This window comes from Schistocerca cancellata, chromosome 1 (genome assembly GCF_023864275.1).
Source record: "Schistocerca cancellata isolate TAMUIC-IGC-003103 chromosome 1, iqSchCanc2.1, whole genome shotgun sequence".
Taxonomy (NCBI): Eukaryota; Metazoa; Arthropoda; class Insecta; order Orthoptera; family Acrididae; genus Schistocerca; species Schistocerca cancellata.
This window is the reverse complement of record NC_064626.1, coordinates 728131755-728151579: the sequence shown is the minus strand read 5'-3', so window position 1 is coordinate 728151579 and position 19825 is coordinate 728131755. Positions and strand designations below refer to the sequence as shown.

Here is a 19825-nt window from a genome sequence, read left to right as displayed (position 1 = left end):
GAAGGATGGGAGACTGCATGTAATGGGTTGAAGGTGTTGATCTACGTAGGCAGAGATGCATTCTGTGGGGGCTTGGTAACCAACTACAATGGGACGGCCGGGATGATTGGGTTTGAGAATTTTAGGTAGAAGGTAGGGGTGAGGGGTGTTGGTGGGGTCAGGAGGTTGATGGAGTCAGGTGAAAGGTTTTGTATGGGGCCTAAGGTTCTGAGGATTCCTTGAAGCTCTGCCTGGACATCAGGAATGGAATTACCTTGGCAAGTTTTGTAAGTAGTGTTGTCTGAAAGCTGACGCAGTCCCTCAGCCACATACTCCCGACGATCAAGTACCACAGTCGTGGAACCCTTGTCCGCCGGAAGAATGACGATGGATTGGTCAGCCTTCAGATCACGGATAGCCTGGACTTCAGCAGTGGTGATGTTGGGAGTAGGATTAAGGTTTTTTAAGAAGGATTGAGAGGCAAGGCTGGAAGTCAGAAATTCCTGGAAGGTTAGGAGAGGGTGATTTTGAGGAAGAGGAGGTGGGTCCCGCTGTGACGGAGGACGGAACTGTTCCAGGCAGGGTTCAATTTGGATAGTGTCTTGGGGAGTTGGATCATTAGGAGTAGGATTAGGATCATTTTTCTTCGTGGCAAAGTGATATTTCCAGCAGAGAGTACGGGTGTAGGACAGTAAATCTTTGACGAGGGCTGTTTGGTTAAATCTGGGAGTGGGGCTGAAGGCGAGGCCTTTGGATAGGACATAGGTTTCGGATTGGGAGAGAGGTTTGGAGGAAAGGTTAACTACTGAATTGGGGTGTTGTGGTTCCAGATTGTGTTGATTGGAATTTTGAGGTTTTGGAGGGAGTGGAGCTGGAAGTGGGAGATTGAGTAGATGGGAGAGACTGGGTTTGTGTGCAATGAGAGGAGGTTGAGGTTTGCTGGAAAGGTTGTGAAGGGTGAGTAAGCTGCCTTTCTGGAGGTGGGAAACCAGGAGATTGGATAGTTTTTTAAGGTGGAGGGTGGCATGCTGTTCTAATTTGCGGTCGGCCTGTAGGAGGATGCTGTGAACAGCCAGTGTGGATGTGGGAGAGGAAAGATTCAGGACTTTTATTAAGGATAGGAGTTGACGGGTGTGTTCATTGGCTGAGTTGATGTGTAGGTGAAGGATTAGGTGGGTGAGGGCAATGGATTCTTCAGTTTGGAACTGGTATAGGGACTGATGGAAAGAAGGGTTGCAGCCAGAGATGGGAACTTTAAGTGTGAGGCCTTTGGGGGTGATGCCAAATGTCAGACAAGCCTGAGAAAATAAAATATGGGAGTGTAATCTGGCTAGGGCGAAGGCATGTTTGCGGAGGGAATGTAAATAAAACTTAATGGGGTCGTTGTGGAGGTGTTGTGAGGGTGACATGGTACTAGAAGGTGGAAAGTGTAACATGAGGCTGAAATGAAAATGAAAATAAATATAAAAATATATGGGGGGAGATAAAGGTGAGCTAGAAAGCAAATGGAGATCTGGTGTGAAAAAAGGCGAAAAAGTGTTGGTTAGAGCTGGGCTATGTTGATCCTGTGGTGAACTTGTGCAGGTAGATAACGATGTGCATGAAGGTTTGGTGGTTGTGTTGCCGCCAAAACACGTTAAAGGGTGGAGAAATTCGGGAAAATTTCGAAAAAACTACGTGAGGATGTATTAAAAGGAGTGGTTTTGTGGTGGCAGATTATGGAAATGAGGCTAACAATTGTCTGATGAAGAAATAATGAGGTTAAAACCTGTGGGAAGCGGCTAAAAATGATCGGTGATGTGAGAAAAACGGAAATGGAAATAAAACAAAAGTTATTAAAACTAGCCGAAAAGGTTGTTTAATAGCTGAAAGGAACTGTTTGTGAACTAGAAACGGTGGATTTTATAGCAGAGGTAGTGTTGAAAGGGGAAATAAATTTTTTTTGGTTATGGTTTGGAAGTGGGTTACGTATTATTACGTATTATTGAGTATATATTGGCGGGATAAAATTGTATAGTGGATTACGGTAAAAAGGAGAAGGTGAATACAAAGTGAAACTACTGGCAAAAACAGGAGGAGGAGGAAATAAGACGACAGAAAAGACTTCGAAATGTAACAGTGACAATAACGAACGTAATTGTTGGGTTCAAATTAATGACATGAATATAATAGAGGGAAACATTCCACGTGGGAAAAATGTATCTATAAGAAAGATGATGAGACTTACCAAACAAAAGCGCTGGCAGGTCGATAGACACACAAACATACACACAAAATTCAAGCTTTCGCAACAAACGGTTGCTTCATCAGGAATGAGGGAAGGAGAGGGAAAGACGAAAGGATGTGGGTTTTAAGGGCGAGGGTGAGGTGTCATTCCAATTCCGGGAGCGGAAAGACTTACCTTAGGGGGGAAAAAGGATAGGTATACACTCGCACACACACACATATCCATCCGCACATACACAGACACAAGCAGACAAGGCCAGCGGAAGTGTTTAAACTCGGAAGAGTGTTCCTAGAGTCACTCTATAACAATTCTGGATGTGTGGGGTGTTGCATTTTCCTGCTGGAATTGCTCAAGTCCTTGGTAATGCACAATGGACATGAATGGATGCAGGTGATCAGACAGGATCCTTGTGTACATGTCACCTGTCAGAGTTGTGTCTAGATGTATTAGTGGTCCCATATCACTCCAATTGCACATTCCCCACACCATTGCAGAGCATCTACCAGCCTGAAAAGTCCCCTGCTGGCGTGCAGGGTCCATGGATTCATGAGGTTGTCTCCATACCCATACACATCCAACCTCTCGAGACAATTAGAAACAAGACTTGTCCACCAGGCAACATGTTTCTTGTCATCGATGGTTCAATGTTGGCGTTGACGGGTCCAGGCGGGGCATAAAACTTTATGTCGTGCAGTCATTGAGGGTATACGAGTTGGCTCCGAAAGCCCATATTGATGATGTTTCATGGAATGGTTCGCGTGCTGACACTTGTTGATGGCCCAGCATTGAAACATGAAGAAATTTGCAGAAGGCTTGCACTTCTGTCACACTGACTGATTCTCTTCAGTTGTCGTTGGTCCCGTTCTTGCAGGATCTTTTTCCGGCCACAGCAATGTCAGGGATGTGATGTTTTACAGGATTCCTGATATTCACGGTACACTCGTGAAATGGTCGTATGGGAAAATCCCCACTTCATCGCTACCTCAGAGATGCTGTGCCCCATTGCTCATGCGCCAACTATAACACCACATTCAAGGTCACTTAAATCTTGATAAACTGCAATGCTAACAGCAGTAACTGATCTAACAACTGTGCCAGACACTTGTCTTATATAGGCATTGACAACCGCAGTGCCGCATTATGCCTGTTTACATAGTTCTGTAATTGAATATGCATGCCCATACCAGTTTGTTTGGCACTTCACTGTGTATAAGGCTCCCAAAATTCCAAGTGTCCAATGAAGCTGAAATGTCAATCAGTTGAACAATTTTTTCAAGTAAGTCATTTATCTCATTTAACTTTCTTGTTCTGTTGAAACTCTTACATTTCTTCTATAGTCGTTTTATGTTTTTCATTTATAATTTGTGCTCAATCATTTCTTTCTTTATATGGTGTTTTTAAGTTATTTATAAATCATGTTGCATGTTTTATTTTTTAGAAATCCAACTTTGTTTTATTAGACCGAGAGTCTCATTATTCAGTTATTCCTTTGTTTAGACAAAAGTCTACAAATGAGATGCATTGCTGCCTACTTGCAGTCATGTAGACCAGGTCATCATCCAGGTTGGTTAGCATTTTCTGCTGAACTGTAATTTGAGATGTTTTTAATCATTTTGTAATGAGCCATTTTCACTTCTTATCTCCTTTTTTGATTTTCTAGCTAAAGCCATGTTTCCATGGTAGCTTAAGTTTTGGTCTGTATCACTGTCATTTCATGAATATTTTTTACTTTAGACAGTTTTGGGAATGAGCATTGTGTACAACCTAATGATGAGCAAGGTATTATCTGGTGGGCATCATTAGATTACTGACAACAAAATAGTGTGACATGTTAGATTTACTGTCAATTATTTTGAATATATGGTTCTCAGGTCTGCTGCAGGATCACATTGTGTAACTCCTACAATATGTAATAATGAGTATTGTGGTCATTGTTGACAAAGAACAAGCTCCCCGTAATAGGGACTGAAGTGTTGTCTTCCATGCATATGCAGGATTTCCACTGCTGCTGTTGGATATTCCTGTGGCTGCGATTTCATCGAACCTTGCTTACTGTGTTGGGCATCTACTATGCTGCAACAGGATTACTATAAGAAAGTCTTGTCCTGCTTTTTGTGGCCTAGTCATGGAAAGCACATTGTACCAGGCCAGAGTCTTTGGAGCCCATTGCCAGCAATTTTGAGGTGAACATTGTGCCACAATTTAAACATATATTTACTTCATTGACATACACAGCTATATTGACATAATTACTCTAAATTCCCAATTACCTGCCCGGTAGAGTGTTCAATGAACCATCTCCATGCTATTTCTCTATCATTCCATTCTCAAACAGTGTATGGGAAAAATGAACACACGAAACTCTTATGTCTTTTATTTTATTACAGTGATCATTTCTCCCAGTGCAGTATGTATTTTCACACTCTGAGGTGAAAGCTGGTGTTTGAAATTGCATGAGAAGATCCTGCCACAACGAAAAACGCCTTTGTTTTAATGATTGCCACCCCAATTCACAAATGATGGCACACTCTCCCATATTTCACATTAATACAAAGAGAGCTGCCGTTATATGAACTTTTTCAATGACTCCATTTTTTAATGTCCTCCATCAATCCTATCTGATGTTAATCCCAAACCACACAGAACTCCAGATGAGGGACAGGACAAGTGCAGTGTACGCAGTTCTTTAGATGATGCATTGCATTTTCTAATTGTTCCACCAATAAATCATGTTCTTTGAATTGCTATCCCCACATTATCTGTGTGATTGTTCCAGTTTAAATTATATTTTTAGTTGTAATCCCTAAGTATTCCGTTGTATTTACAGCCTTTAGATTTGTGTGATTTACTGTGAACCAAAATTTAGTGGATTCCTTTTAGTACTCATGTGGATGACTTCACACTTTTCATTATTTAGTGTCAATTGTCACTTTTTGCTACATACATATATCTTGTCTAAATCATTTTGCGACTGGTTTTGATCATCTGATGACTTAACAACATGGTAAATGACAGCATCATCTGCAAAGAATCTTCAAGAAATATTTTATTGAATGACAAGTAATTTTGAGCAAGCAGACAGGGTCTCTGTAGGGAGCCTCCTACCTCCTGTGGTGCCCGGTTATTTTAGAGGAACTAGGAGGTGAAAGGGTTAACTGGGTTGCCACAAGTTCTGAAAATCAGGGAAATATCAGGGAGTTCAAACATGTCAGGGAAATCAAGAAAATATCAGGGAAATTTGAGAAAAAATTGGAAAAATCATGTTTTTGCCCCAGTAGATGAAATGGTTTATATACTGAGATGTCACGCATCATCACTGGCCAGATGCAGCTGAGTACATGTGCCACTTCCTACTCCCTCATTCTTACTGCTTCTCCCCTTCCTACCACTACCATCAGCTTGCAGTCAGTGCTGCCACCACTTCTTACCATTAGTGTAGCAGCCGCCGACAAGAGGCAGGGAGGCATGGGGAATGGTTTGTTTGGATCTGCTGCTCAGATATTGTTGACGCAGTAGCTGGAGATGGCAGTCATGTGTGCATGAGCTGAGTCTGAGTGATTGTGTGTGTGTGTGTGTGTGTGTGTGTGTGTGTGTGTGTGTGTGTGTGTGTGTGTGTGTGTGACTTACCAAACGGGAAAGCGCTGGTAGACAGACACAGCAGGACCCACCTCCTCTTCCTCAAAATCACCCTCTCCAAACCTTCCAGGAAATTCTCACTTCCAGCCTTGCCTCTCAATATTTCTTGAAAAACCTTAATCCTACTCCCAACATCACCACAGCCGAAGCCCAGGCTATCTGTGATCTGATAGCTGACAGATCCATCATCATTCTTCCGGCTGACAAGGGTTCCACAACCGTGGTACTTGATCATCGGGAGTATGTGGCTGAGGGACTGCGTCAGCTTTCAGACAACACTACATATAAAGTTTGCCAAGGTAATCCCCATCCTGAACTCCAGGTGGAGCTTCAAGGAATCCTCAGAACCTTAGGCCCCCTACAAAACCTTTCACCTGACTCCATCAACCTCCTGACCCCACCGACACCTCGCACTCCTACCTTCTACCTACTTCCTAAAATTCACAAACCCAAACATCCCGGCCGCCCCATTGTAGCTGGTTACCAAGCCCCCACAGAACATATCTCTGCCTATGTAGATCAATACCTTCAACCCATTACATGCAGTCTCCCATCCTTCATCAAAGACACCAACCACTTTCTCGAACGCCTGGAATCCTTACCCAGTCTGTTACCCCCAGAAACCATCCTTGTAACCATTGATGCCACTTCCCTATACACAAATATCCCGCACATCCAGGGCCTCGCTGCAATGGAGCACTTCTTTTCACGCCAATCACCTGACACCCTACCTAAAACCTCTTTCCTTATCACCTTAGCCAGCTTCATCCTGACTCACAACTTCTTCACTTTTGAAGGCCAGACATACCAACAATTAAAGGGAACAGCCATGGGTACCAGGATGGCCCCCTCGTATGCCAACCTTTTTATGGGTCGCTTAGATGAAGCCTTCTTGGTTACCCAGGCCTGCCAACCCAAAGTTTGGTACAGATTTATTGATGACATCTTCATGATCTGGACTCACAGTGAAGAACTACTCCAGAATTTCCTCCAACCTCAACTCCCTTGGTTCCATCAGATTCACCTGGTCCTACTCCAAATCCCATGCCACTTTCCTTGACGTTGACCTCCATCTGTCCAATGGCCAGTTTCACACATCCGTCCACATCAAACCGACCAACAAGCAACAGTACCTCAATTATGACAGCTGCCACCCATTCCATATCAAGTGGTCCCTTCCCTACAGCCTAGGCCTTCGTGGCAAACGAATCTGTTCCAGTCCGGACTCCCTGAACCATTACACTAACAACCTGAAAACAGCTTTCGCATCCCGCAACTACCCTCCCGACCTGGTACAGAAGCAAATAACCAGAGCCACTTCCTCATCCCCTCAAACCCAGAACCTCTCACAGAAGAACCCCAAAAGTGCCCCACTTGTGACAGGATACTTCCCGGGACTGGATCAGACTCTGAATGTGGCTCTCCAGCAGGGATACGACTTCCTCAAATCCTGCCCCGAAATGAGATCCATCCTTCATGAAATCCTCCCCACTCCAACAAGAGTGTTTTTCCGCCGTCCACCTAACCTTCGTAACCTCTTGGTTCATCCCTATGAAATCCCCAAACCACCTTCCCTACCCTTGTAACCGCCCCTGGTGTAAAACCTGTCCCATGCACCCTCCACCACCACCTACTCCAGTCCTGTAACCCAGAGGTGTACACGATCAGGCAGAGCCACGTGTGAAAGCACCCACGTGATTTACCAACTGACCTGCCTACACTGTGACGCTTTCTATGTGGGAATGACCAGCAACAAACTGTCCATTTGCATGAATGGACACAGGCAGACAGTGTTTGTTGGTAATGGGGATCACCCTGTGGCTAAACATGCCTTGGTGCACGGCCAGCACATCTTGGCACAGTGTTACACCATCCGGGTTATCTGGATACTTCCCACTAACACCAACCTATCTGAACTCCGGAGATGGGAACTTGCCCTTCAGTATATCCTCTCTTCCCGTTATCCACCAGGCCTCAACATCCGCTAATTTCAAGTTGCCGCCACTCATACCTCACCTGTCATTCAACAACATCTTTGACTATCTGGGCTGCCCTACAATGTGCTGTTCAGAAGAGATCTCCATCCCCTCTTAATCTTACGGATGTATGGACATCCCTGCAGGATGCATGGTGCCAGTTCCCCACAGCACCACTTCAGACATTAGTCAAGTCCATGGTACTTCTGCATGATCACGGGGGACCTACAGAATATTAGGCAAATGTTCCAGTTTCTTTGGCTTTCTGTGTATTACTTGCTCATACAGTACAATGAGTAGGACTCAACTCTCATTTGCAAGGAGGTTACCCAAATCGTGACCGAATTGGCATTCTGGATTAATAACATAGGCCTCATACACAAATCACCCAGAGATTGGGCTCAGGCAGTCTGTCACACCACATATGGAAATAGCAGGTTGGTTACTAAGTCTATGCCTAAAAAACAAACATAAAAACACATGGAAACATAGACAACACAGTTTAGAAATTTGCTGAAGGATATGGTAAACGACATTCCTCCCCTTAAATCAATGTGACAATGGCATCCAACCACAAAAAGCAAAAGTAAATGCGCAACCAAAAAATAATAGACCCTGATATGAGCCCCATGCTTTCAGAAAGCTAAATACATCAAGTATGTGGTTTCTCAAGTTGCTAACCAAGTAAAGTTTCATCTTCACCTTTTTATCTTCCAACTACTATGTGATGAACTTCACTTCTTAAGTTTGTGCTAAATCACGATTTAAATGGATGTGCTGTGTCAGTATTCTGCTCTGTAAAAATAGTTTCAACAGTAGATGAATTTATAATTTATAACTTTTGAAAGAAATTTTTTTTGTTCTGCTGAGGGAAGTCTGTTACACAGCAAATGATGTGCCAATCTGTTTTTTTCTTAAATTTAACGCCAACATTCTCAAAATTCACACTACTGGTCTGTACCAGGAGTGCATGCAGTTCATATATTTCTTTTTAAATAAAACAGAGTAAGAAACTAATTATTCAAAGATGCATTTTGGTCTTACTCAGTTTACACAGCCCTATAACATCCAATAGTTAATAGAGTACTGTGCACAAGGTGATGTTTTGTAGGGCTGAACATGTACAAACAATATTTACAGTTTCATTCAATCAGTTTTGCCGTACATAAAGCTTTATTATTTGTGCAACAAGTGTTTATGTGTGGTGTGTGGGGAGGGGGGGATAGTGTAGTTTGTGTTAAAATCTAACATGCATTTTATTGCTTTTCCTTCAATCCCTTCATTTTCTTTGGAGGAGGAACAAAAGTCCATCCATCTCCTTTGAGTCAATTTATGTGCAACAAACTTTCCTTTCATATTTATGTAGTAACATATCTCAACACAAAACGTTGTTTCATATCACATTTTTTTGCAGGAACTATTTTCTATTCAACAGCTGTATGATTACGCACACTTTCTTTGCGGAATGTGCATACAAAGTAATGATGGAAGTAGTTCTTCTGAAGTTATTACACATAATTACCAACAATTTGAATAAAATCCTTAAGGAGATTAGGAATCCTTAACGACAGTAGGTTACATCATTCTGAAAACTAAATAGCAACTAACAAAGGAAAGCAAATATTTCAGCCAACAAGTAACAGTTTTCTACAGGTGACAAAACTGCTAGGTTGTTGAGGACAGTTCACTGATGTCCCAGGGCTGTGATAACTAAAATAAGATGCAATATATAGGCCACTTTCACAACATAGTACTTCCATCATCCCAAACAGGCCCGTTGCAAGTTGTTTGAAATGTTGGATTTTATTTTGTATTTGCTATTTAGTTATCAGAATGATCCAGCTGTAAAGCCCTAAAAGATTTTATTAAAATAGTTACTGGCCTTGATAGCCTATACACCTAGATTTCCTGAGAATATCATCACAGCTTCAGTTTTAAGTTGAATTTACGTTTGTAATGCATACTTCATTCAACATTGGAAAACAACTTTAAAAACATGCAAGATGGCTTTTTGCAGAACTGAGAACTTTTTTTAATCATAAGCTGATATCTTTCTTTTACAACAGAAGCAGTGAATGACAGAATGAAGTTTTAGTTTTTCTCAAAGCAATAAATGGGAAATTTGTAGGAAGTGAGATACAACACACATAATAAAACTGAGATAATCACTGTGCTTCTCAAGGTTTGGGCTACTAGCAAATTTGTGTATTTCTGAAGAAATCAAAAATACAGAATAAAACAAAAAAGAAAGAAGGCACATGATCAGCAGCACACAAATGTAGAATCTGAACATTTACACCCATTCATTGGATACTCACATGCAACAATTTATGAGTTCTGTGAAATGATTGTGTAAATTTTCCATTATCAGAGTGCATGGAGAATTAGAGTTTTGAGTGCCTCAACAGAACTGTGACTGCCATACTGTCAAAATATGTGATAAATAAGATGCAGCACTGTGCAGGAAAAAAGAATATGGTACTTTTTAATTAATATTTTTTTCATGTTTAATTTTATATTGGCCAATTATTTACGTATATATTCTAAAATACAAATAAATTAGCCTGCTTCCCATGTTCATAGAAGGGGGAAAAGGTGTAAACTAATTAGAGGAGCACAGAGTGCATCATTCATATGCAGAGCTGGCAAGCTTATTCCTATCAAGCAACTGCTGTGATGAAGCTGGGCTTACTTGTACCTCACAGGGCGGTGGAGCACTCCTGTATGATGGAACAATTTTGAAGGTGACTGATCCTCGTGCTTCTCTCTGTAACAAACAGAAAGTAGTATTACCTCACCAATTTGAATGAATTACTTTTATTATTACACTGACTGTCCTCTGTCCAAGCTTCTTAAACTTGGCTAAAAGATTTATACTCACAAGTTCGTGTTAACTTCAATAAATGAATTCCTGGAGCTTAATATAATAAAATTTGATGAAGGATAAAAATAAAAATTATAAATTTGACTATCTCATGAAACATAATTTCTTAATTACTGATCAGAAAATACAATTTTTCATTAGCCCATACTTTGGCTTTATAAATATAATCTGTTGGCTAACTCTGGCAAGTATGGTACTTTCAATACACAAAATGACACACTAGAATTATTATTATCTGAAAGATCATAGATAAAAGACATTCACTCACAAAAGACTGCACAACTTTTTGAAGAAGAATAAATTGCACAAAATGGTTTCAGAAATATTGTTCAAAGATGATAATAGCATTAAAAAATTTATATAATGCCACTGGTCTCCAAAAGAAGTCTTCTGCAACACTAAAGTAAAAATAACGCGCAAAAGTATTTTCTTGGAAGTGAAGAAAATTTAAAATATAGATTAACTTTACTCATAACTGAACTAGAGTGACAAGCTATGCTACATAGTGATATAATTAGGAAGCAGCCTTGTTGAGTGAACATCTGTATGCAATTTTTAGAACTGGTGTTAGATAATCACATTAGATGAGTGAAACTCCTGACAAGTTATGACCATGTGATGTTAACAAACAGCTGCTATACTAAAACAGTATCTGTAGTTTGTCAAGACACAATATGCAACACGAGAAAATCCAGATATGGCTGGTAACTATTTCCTGAAATCTGTACACTCATTATTATCCTTCCTATTTGACTTTTGCTTTTGAACCCACAAGGCCACAATATTTTGTTACTGAAGATCATTGTTCCTGGATATTTCCTTTGTGAAACACAATAATGGAAGTTCCTGGATGGAAAAATATGTAAAATAAAGGAAAGGCAAATATTTACCTATAAAGAAATGTGTGTGTCACACAGAAAAATGTATTAGAAAACGCTTAACATTAACTTTCAATCTCTTGCCCTTTTTCTAGTCAGAGTACCCACACACATTTTCACACACATCCACACAGACACCCAAACATACATGCTCGTGGTAGCAGCAAGCATGTACATTTAGGTGTGTGTGTGTGTGTGTGTGTGTGTGTGTGTGTGTGTGTGTGTGTCCGCGTGTGCACCCATAGTAGAAAAAGAGCAAGAGCTCAAAAGAAGTTAGTGTTAACTGTTTTCTGTGATGTGTTTCAGTCTGCCATGCACCAATGTTCTTTTGTGTATTGGTTTGTTTTTCTATCTGTGTGCCATTTGTTGTGCTCACTACCATTACTATATGACAGTACACCACCCCTGCTTTTATAAATGAATATTATTTCATTTGCTAAGTTTGGTATCTTATCAGCACTCACTTTCGATTTCTTGTTACTCTTCTGCTTCTTATGTTACTGTTTACTTGTTTTGTAGATTACACTGTGATAGCAAAACTTTGCCAGCACCCAGCATGAGCTATACAACTGTTTCCTCTACAATTCTTGAGGTTGATTAATCCACGTGCCTCACACTCCCCCCCCCCCCCCCCCCCCCACCCCCCCACCCGATGTCAGATGTGTCATGGACCTTCTATATTGGTTACCATATTGTTGTTTTGACCTAGCTCATTAATTAGTGAGTTTGAGGAAATCCACAATTTACAGGGTCCATCACAACCAATCACCTAACATGATTTTATACGTATCTCTATGGCAAAGCCTCAGTGTTGCCACACATCTACAGACGACTTCACTAAAGGCAACAGCACTGCCAGGTTTCAGGTCTCTTCTTTTGCCTTACAAAGTATACAGGTGCTACACAACACAGAAAGTGCTATGTTCATTAAGATAAACCATTTTTATTTTTGAAATTCAGTTAGTTGTGTCAGAGTACTTATCAGCAGGAACTTTTTGCCTACTTGTTCAATAACAATTCTACTGAATTACAGTATATTGTCCTCAGGACACCCTGAGGTGCTGTGTAGAATTTCCCTAGAGATTAATCATCATCTATGTCTACATACCATATACTCTGCAAGCCACTGCATGGTGTGGCAGGGAATACACTTTACTTTGCATTACTGTCAACCAAACACAAGAAGATAAATCTCTCCAAAAGAGGTCTATGTAAGAGGCAGCAATAATTTTGGCATTTTTTCAAAGTTAGTTCAGTATAGATCACTATTATTCTATTTATTTATATTTATACATTACTGGTTTTGGCACTGCCATCGACAGACCATCCCATACGTCAACATCTGAACATGGTGTATCTCATCACAAGCAGTTGAAGTTGGGTACTTTAATACCAGTAGCATTATTGTCATGAGAACTGGCTGAGAAACTGGGATAACATTATCACTATAGTACGTATGTCTTTCCAACTTGACTGTAGTCGGTGTACCCACACTTCAATAACACCACATCTGGTTGTTTTTCATACCATGGTCAATGTTTTCTTATAGGTGTTGTTGCTGTCAGTGCCATATTCAGTTGAAAGACTGGTTTGATGCAGCTCTCCTTGCTAGTATTTTCTGTACAAGCCTCTTCACCTCTTCACAAGTATTGTGATGTTCATTCATTCGAATTAGTAGCCAGGCTTTGGTCCCCCTCTGCAATTTTTACATCACATTTCCCTCCATTACCAAAATGATGATTCCCTGATGCCTCACGATGTGTCCTATCATCTGATTCCTTCTTTTAGTCAAGTTGCACCATAAATTTATTTTCTTCTCCATTTGATTCAGCACCTCCTCATTAGTTACCCAATTTATCTTCTATCCACTATTCCTTTGATGCACCACATTTCAAAATGTTCAATCCCCTTCTTGCCTGAACAGTTTCTAGTCCGCATTCCACTTCTGTACAAGGCTACACTCCAGTCAAATACCTTCAAAAATGACTTCCTAATAATTACATTTGTATTCAGTGTAAACAAATTCCCCATTTTCAGAATCATTTTTCTCGCTATTGCTAATCTACATTTTAAATCCTCTCTACTTTGCCCAGCATCAGTTACTTTGCTGCCCAAATAGCAAAACTCATCATATATTTTGGTAGTTCATTTTGCCTGGTTTATTTCAACTTCATTCCATTATCCCTAAAACCTCATTTCAAGACACCATCCATTCTGATTCAAGTGTTCTTCCAAGGCATTTACTGTCCCTGACAGAATCTACATCACGCCAATCAATGATGTGCGGACACTACAGGATTGCATCTTCAATGTGTGCCAGCAGGTACAACAACAACCTGCATCATACCTTATGCTGCAGGACATAGGGGTGCATTATCGTGAATGGACGCCACACTGAACACCTCCCATAAACATGTTTATCAGAAAAAGTATGCATGTCCAGATCCATGTTTATTGAATTTATTTTTCTTGTTTCGATGAGTACTACCACCTCTCAAGGTATTCGACTTTCTTTTTTTTAACACCCTGTATAAGGGGTGTTCAAATGAAAAGATAAAAATGCCATAACAACCAGACTGGCTGCAATTTGCATATGCCGCTTTGGGATAGTGTAGAGAGACATGTAAGGCCAGGAATGTAGTGTCATCATTTCCTCCTAAAAAATTCAGAGCTGTGTTCTCAGCAAGTAAGGTGATGCTCACCATGTTTTTCGGCATCTGAATTCCTTGAGCACAGAAAAACCATTACCAGTGAGGTATACTGAGAGACTCCATATTCTACACAAGTTAATCAAGAGCAAATGGCCTGAGCTGCTTATGGCAGTACTGATTCTGCTCGACAATAGTGTGTGTCTGCTCATCTCCAAGGTCACACAAAATGTAATAGTCAACTTCAAATGATAGCAGCTTAATTCTGGGGTCAGAGAATCCTTCGGTTTAAGAAACAGCGAGCTAGTTGTGCTCAGACCTCTGGTGATTAGTTTTGAATAAAGACTTCAATTATATGCATAGTGCTGTTCTGTGTCTTTTCTGCTGAACACTTGTCATAGTTCAACTCCCTTGAATTTTTACTTAGAACAAGTGAGCCACTTCTACCAGCTTGGATTCTGATCACAAATTTTGTATAGGGTAAGAGACTTAGTTACAGCATGTTGGATTTTTACTAGCAACACATGTAAGTAGCCTTGAATTGATATGAAGTGGATTGCGGGAAGAGGAGGTATGTGACCCTGAGGCTTTCCTTGGAGAAGGGGGTAACCAACATGATTTATTAAAGGACAGGAACCAGAAATGTGTCTGTAGTGCAGGTCACGTATTAACTTTGCCACTGTCCTAGACATCCTTCTAAACACTTACTTCATTTCTACGCACATATTAAAGGCAAGTGACCACGCTCTCTTGGAAATCGGATAACTGGAATACAGCCACTTGAAATGTCAGAGAACGGTGAGGGCATACAACCTACATTACAAACATGTCTTTTGTTTTTCTTTTTTGTCTGTTACAGCACTGAGGTGTTCAAACTGTAAAGAGGATAAGTTAAATGCAATGAAGTACCAGGACGGTAATTAGGCCACACGTTGGAGTCAGCCAGGTACCAGTCAGCAACTCCTGATAAGAATGGACTTCTAGTACTTCCGCACCGGAGACATCCATGTGACAAAACACGGCCAACCACCAGGGAGAACAACAACTTAACCCACTGCCATCGACAACAACTGGTCATTGCCTTCTTTCAGATAATTCAACATGACACTCTAACGGCATGCCTCCCGCAAAGTCAGTTAGCTGTCACAGCATTTAAGCCCACTTAAACCAGCACTTCAGCATTTGGCAAGTTGGGCAGTATACGATGTCTACTCTGTGTCAACTGGAGCCACCACCATCACCACTGCCACTGCTGGGACACAAACGAGGACCTCCGCCTGTCTGCCCAGCCTGGGAAGCCAACATTAAGCCAGCTGGCTGCCCTGTTCTTCAACATCAGTCCATACTTCGACTCTGGGCAAAGTCATCACTGTGTAGCTGGAACATTGCAACCTTCCACTAAGCCAGTTGCCAATGCCCTGCTCTGCAGAAATCCACAAGAATTGCCTCACCACTGCTGTCAATTTAGCACCAGCACACTGGAGATGCCAGCTCACCATGCCATCTACTTAACAGCACATGTCCACTGTACACTGTGCTACCTTATCTGTTGCTTCCTACAGTTCCAAACTATTATTCCAATCCCAAAGAAAGCAGGTGTTGACAGATGTGAAAATTACCGAACTATCAGTTTAATAAGTCACAGCTGCAAAATACTAACACGAATTCTTTACAGACGAATGGAAAAACTGGTAGAAGCCGACCTCGGGGATGATCAGTTTGGATTCCGTAGAAATGTTGGAACACGTGAGGCAATACTGACCTTACGACTTATCTTAGAAGAAAGATTAAGAAAAGGCAAACCTACGTTTCTAGCATTTGTAGACTTAGAGAAAGCTTTTGACAATGTTAACTGGAATACTCTCTTTCAAATTCTGAAGGTGGCAGGGGTAAAATACAGGGAGCGAAAGGCTATTTACAGTTTGTACAGAAACCAGATGGCAATTATAAGAGTCGAGGGGCATGAAAGGGGAGCAGTGGTTGGGAAAGGAGTAAGACAGGGTTGTAGCCTCTCCCCGATGTTATTCAATCTGTATATTGAGCAAGCAGTAAAGGAAACAAAAGAAAAATTCGGAGTAGGTATTAAAATTCATGGAGAAGAAGTAAAAACTTTGAGGTTCGCCGATGACATTGTAATTCTGTCAGAGACAGCAAAGGACTTGGAAGAGCAGTTGAACGGAATGGACAGTGTCTTGAAAGGAGGATATAAGATGAACATCAACAAAAGCAAAACGAGGATAATGGAATGTAGTCAAATTAAGTCGGGTGATGCTGAGGGAATTAGATTAGGAAATGAGACACTTAAAGTAGTAAAGGAGTTTTGCTATTTAGGGAGTAAAATAACCGATGATGGTCGAAGTAGAGAGGATATAAAATGTAGACTGGCAATGGCAAGGAAAGCGTTTCTCAAGAAGAGGAATTTGTTAACATCGAGTATAGATTTAAGTGTCAGGAAGTCGTTTCTGAAAGTGTTTGTATGGAGTGTAGCCATGTATGGAAGTGAAACATGGACGATAACTAGTTTGGACAAGAAGAGAATAGAAGCTTTCGAAATGTGGTGCTACAGAAGAATGCTGAAGATAAGGTGGGTAGATCACGTAACTAATGATGAGGTATTGAATAGGATTGGGGAGAAGAGAAGTTTGTGGCACAACTTGACTAGAAGAAGGGATCGGTTAGTAGGACATGTTATGAGGCATCAAGGGATCACAAATTTAGCATTGGAGGGCAGTGTGGAGGGTAAAAATCGTAGAGGGAGACCAAGAGATGAATACACTAAGCAGGTTCAGAAGGATGTAGGTTGCAGTAGATACTGGGAGATGAAGAAGCTTGCACAGGATAGAGTAGCATGGAGAGCTGCATCAAACCAGTCTCAGGACTGAAGACCACAACAACAAACATGTGAAGATGGAAACACACTCAAATGACTGTATGAGTTGGTTACATTAATTAAAGACCTGTGTTTGTCCTTGGGCCTGTCCACAGCCACTTCAAAACAGTGACAGGGTGGAGCTAAGATGAATAAATTAATAAAAAATAAGTGAAGTAGTTATTGTGTCCTCACCGGGACCTCCTCCTGCTGTGCTTCTCCATCCCAGCTTTGGTGGAGAATACAATCAGTACACCTTGTCCATTTCACAACAGAACCTATGTTCAGTTTGAGAATAACTTTATGTTAAACTATTTGTTTTCAACCACCCAGTTAACACATTCCAATTCAATTCAATTCTAAACAAGCTAACTGGAAAATTTAAAACAACCCACCTGCAAAGATAATGTCATACATTCAAACATGCCCCTGTCCCTAATCTCTCTCTCTCTCTCTCTCTCTCTCTCTCTCTCTCTCTCTCTCTCTCTCTCTGATTTAGAAAGTGGCAATATCAAGAAAATAAAACTAAAAAAATAAACTGCCTGACAATGGGACATACAAAGATACATCATTTGATAACAAAGGCTAGGTCTCATTATGTATATACATGATCCACATTCAAAGCTTTTAAAACTGGGCACTGCTTTTCCTTTTGAGGCAAGGAAGGGTACAGAAAAGGGATTGTACAAAGGGCATTCAAAAAGTTTTGCCCAGTCATCTCTAATTTTTTTATTTTTCGCAGGAGGTGAATGAAATTTTTTGTGAACATACTTGGAACATTTAGCTATAAGTTGGTATATATAAGTATTTTCTTTTATTTACAGGTGAGCCATAATGGACCGTGAAGTAGATGCCAGGTTGCGACAATGGTCAGTGATGGAGTTCCTCTTCAAGACCGATGATGACTCTGCCACATCAATTCACAGGAAATTGCTCCCTGTTTACGGGGAGGGCCCAGTGGATCGCAGTAGTATACAGTGGTGGTTGCAGAGGTTTAAAGAAGGTGATTTCTCTCTACTGGATAATCTACAATGCGGTAGACCATCAATGGCAGTGAGTGATGTGAATAACGAGATTATTGATCAAATCATCCAAAATGACAGATGTGTGATGACATGACAGCTTGCTGAAGTGACTCGTTTGTCATTGTGTAGTGTGTTATCACTTGTACAGTCACTAGAGTATAGAAAAATCTGTACACGTGGGGTGCCCAGATTATTGACAAGAGAAATGAAAAAGATGAGGAAGAATGTGTGTGAGGGTCTCATGAAGACCTTTACTGAAGAGTGGAAACAGTGTTTTGACGGCATCATTACCCAGGATGAAACATGGTTGTTTCTGTCCGAACCTGAGAGCAAAACCCAATCCACGGAGTAGCGTCATCCGGGTTCCCCTCAGAAGAAGAAACCAAGACTTTCACGAACAACAGGCCAATAGATGAAGGCCTCCTCCTTCTGGGGTCAGAGTGGTGTCATTTTCATTGACTTTTTGGAACTTGGCTCCACAATGCCATCAAGACCATCGAGCACAGCTTCAAGGTCAGCTCATCAGACTACACCATGACAATGCCAAACACCACACAGCCCTTATGAGGCAGGAGAAAATAAGGAAAATGGGTTGGAAAATTGTTCCTCACCCTCTCTAAGTCCACACTTGGCTTAGTCTGATTTTTACCTCTTTGGTCGTCTGAAGGCCCACCTGCATGGTAAAACATTTGATAGTGAGAAAGACCTTATTTCCTGTGTCAAGCAATGGTGTAAAAGTCAATCCCCAGAATTTTACCAAAGATCATTTACATCATGGAAAGAACGTTTGGCCAGATGCGTCACAGCTGATGGAGGCTACACTGAGTGGGCTCAATGTATACCTGAATGTTCCAAGTATTTTCAAAAAAAAAAAAATTCATTCTCCTCCTGCCAAAAATAAAAAAATAGAGACAACTGTGCAAAACTTTTTGAACGCCCTTTGTATATGTCTTGTTTCACTGACAAATGTATGAATTAACCATGAAAGAATACGGAGCATCTGTGCAATGGTGGCAATGAGACATGGTGTTTGCATGTTTCTGATTTCCCTTGTTAGTTTGTTTTCATGCAAATTATTGTATATGACTTAAATGTTATTATATGTATTTGTGTTGAATAAGTGAACAAAACCTTTTATACCTGAAACCAAAAAATGATAACCTCCTGAATTATATCATGGTCTTTTGAATGACTAAATGCTGGTTTATAAAAGTCATTGGTAGTTGCTTGAGTGAGTCATCAGTAAGCCAATTAAAGAATGGAATAAAATGCCCTGAGGTGAGAAAAGTCATGGGATAATGATATGCGCATGCAAAAGTCATGGGATAATGATATGCGCATGCACAGATAGCGATAGCATCACATACACATGGTATAAAATGGCTATACTTTGCAGAGCTGTCATTTGTACTAGGGTGATTCATGTGAAAAGGTTTCCGACGTGATTATGGATATGTGTAGAATTGTCAGTGCTAACAGACAAGCAATGGTGCATGAAACAACCGCATAAATCAATGTGGGACATACTACTAATGTATCCGTTAGAACAGTGCAGCAAAATCTGATGTTAATGGGCTATGGGAGCAAACAACTGACACAAGTGCTTTTGCTAACAGCACGAACTAGACAGTTGTGACTCTCCTGAGCTTGTACCACATCGGTTGGTCCATAGACGACTGCAAAACTATGGTTGGGTCAGATGA

At 40.9% G+C, this 19825-nt stretch overlaps 1 protein-coding gene across 6 annotated transcripts in view; it reads right to left on the bottom strand.

Moving 5' to 3' along the window:
- LOC126185168 (peripheral plasma membrane protein CASK) overlaps nt 1-19825 on the bottom strand; it is a 530963-nt gene that overhangs the window by 191049 nt on the left and 320089 nt on the right. For 4 of the 6 annotated variants that reach the window (XM_049928015.1, XM_049928042.1, XM_049928032.1 and 1 more), the window contains exon 4: nt 10517-10585. In XM_049928015.1, coding sequence (XP_049783972.1) covers nt 10517-10585 — 69 coding nt within the window. Of the gene's footprint in view, nt 1-10510; nt 10586-19825 lie in introns of all 6 variants that reach the window. The other 2 variants (XM_049928023.1, XM_049928050.1) reach the window with 1 other exon arrangement.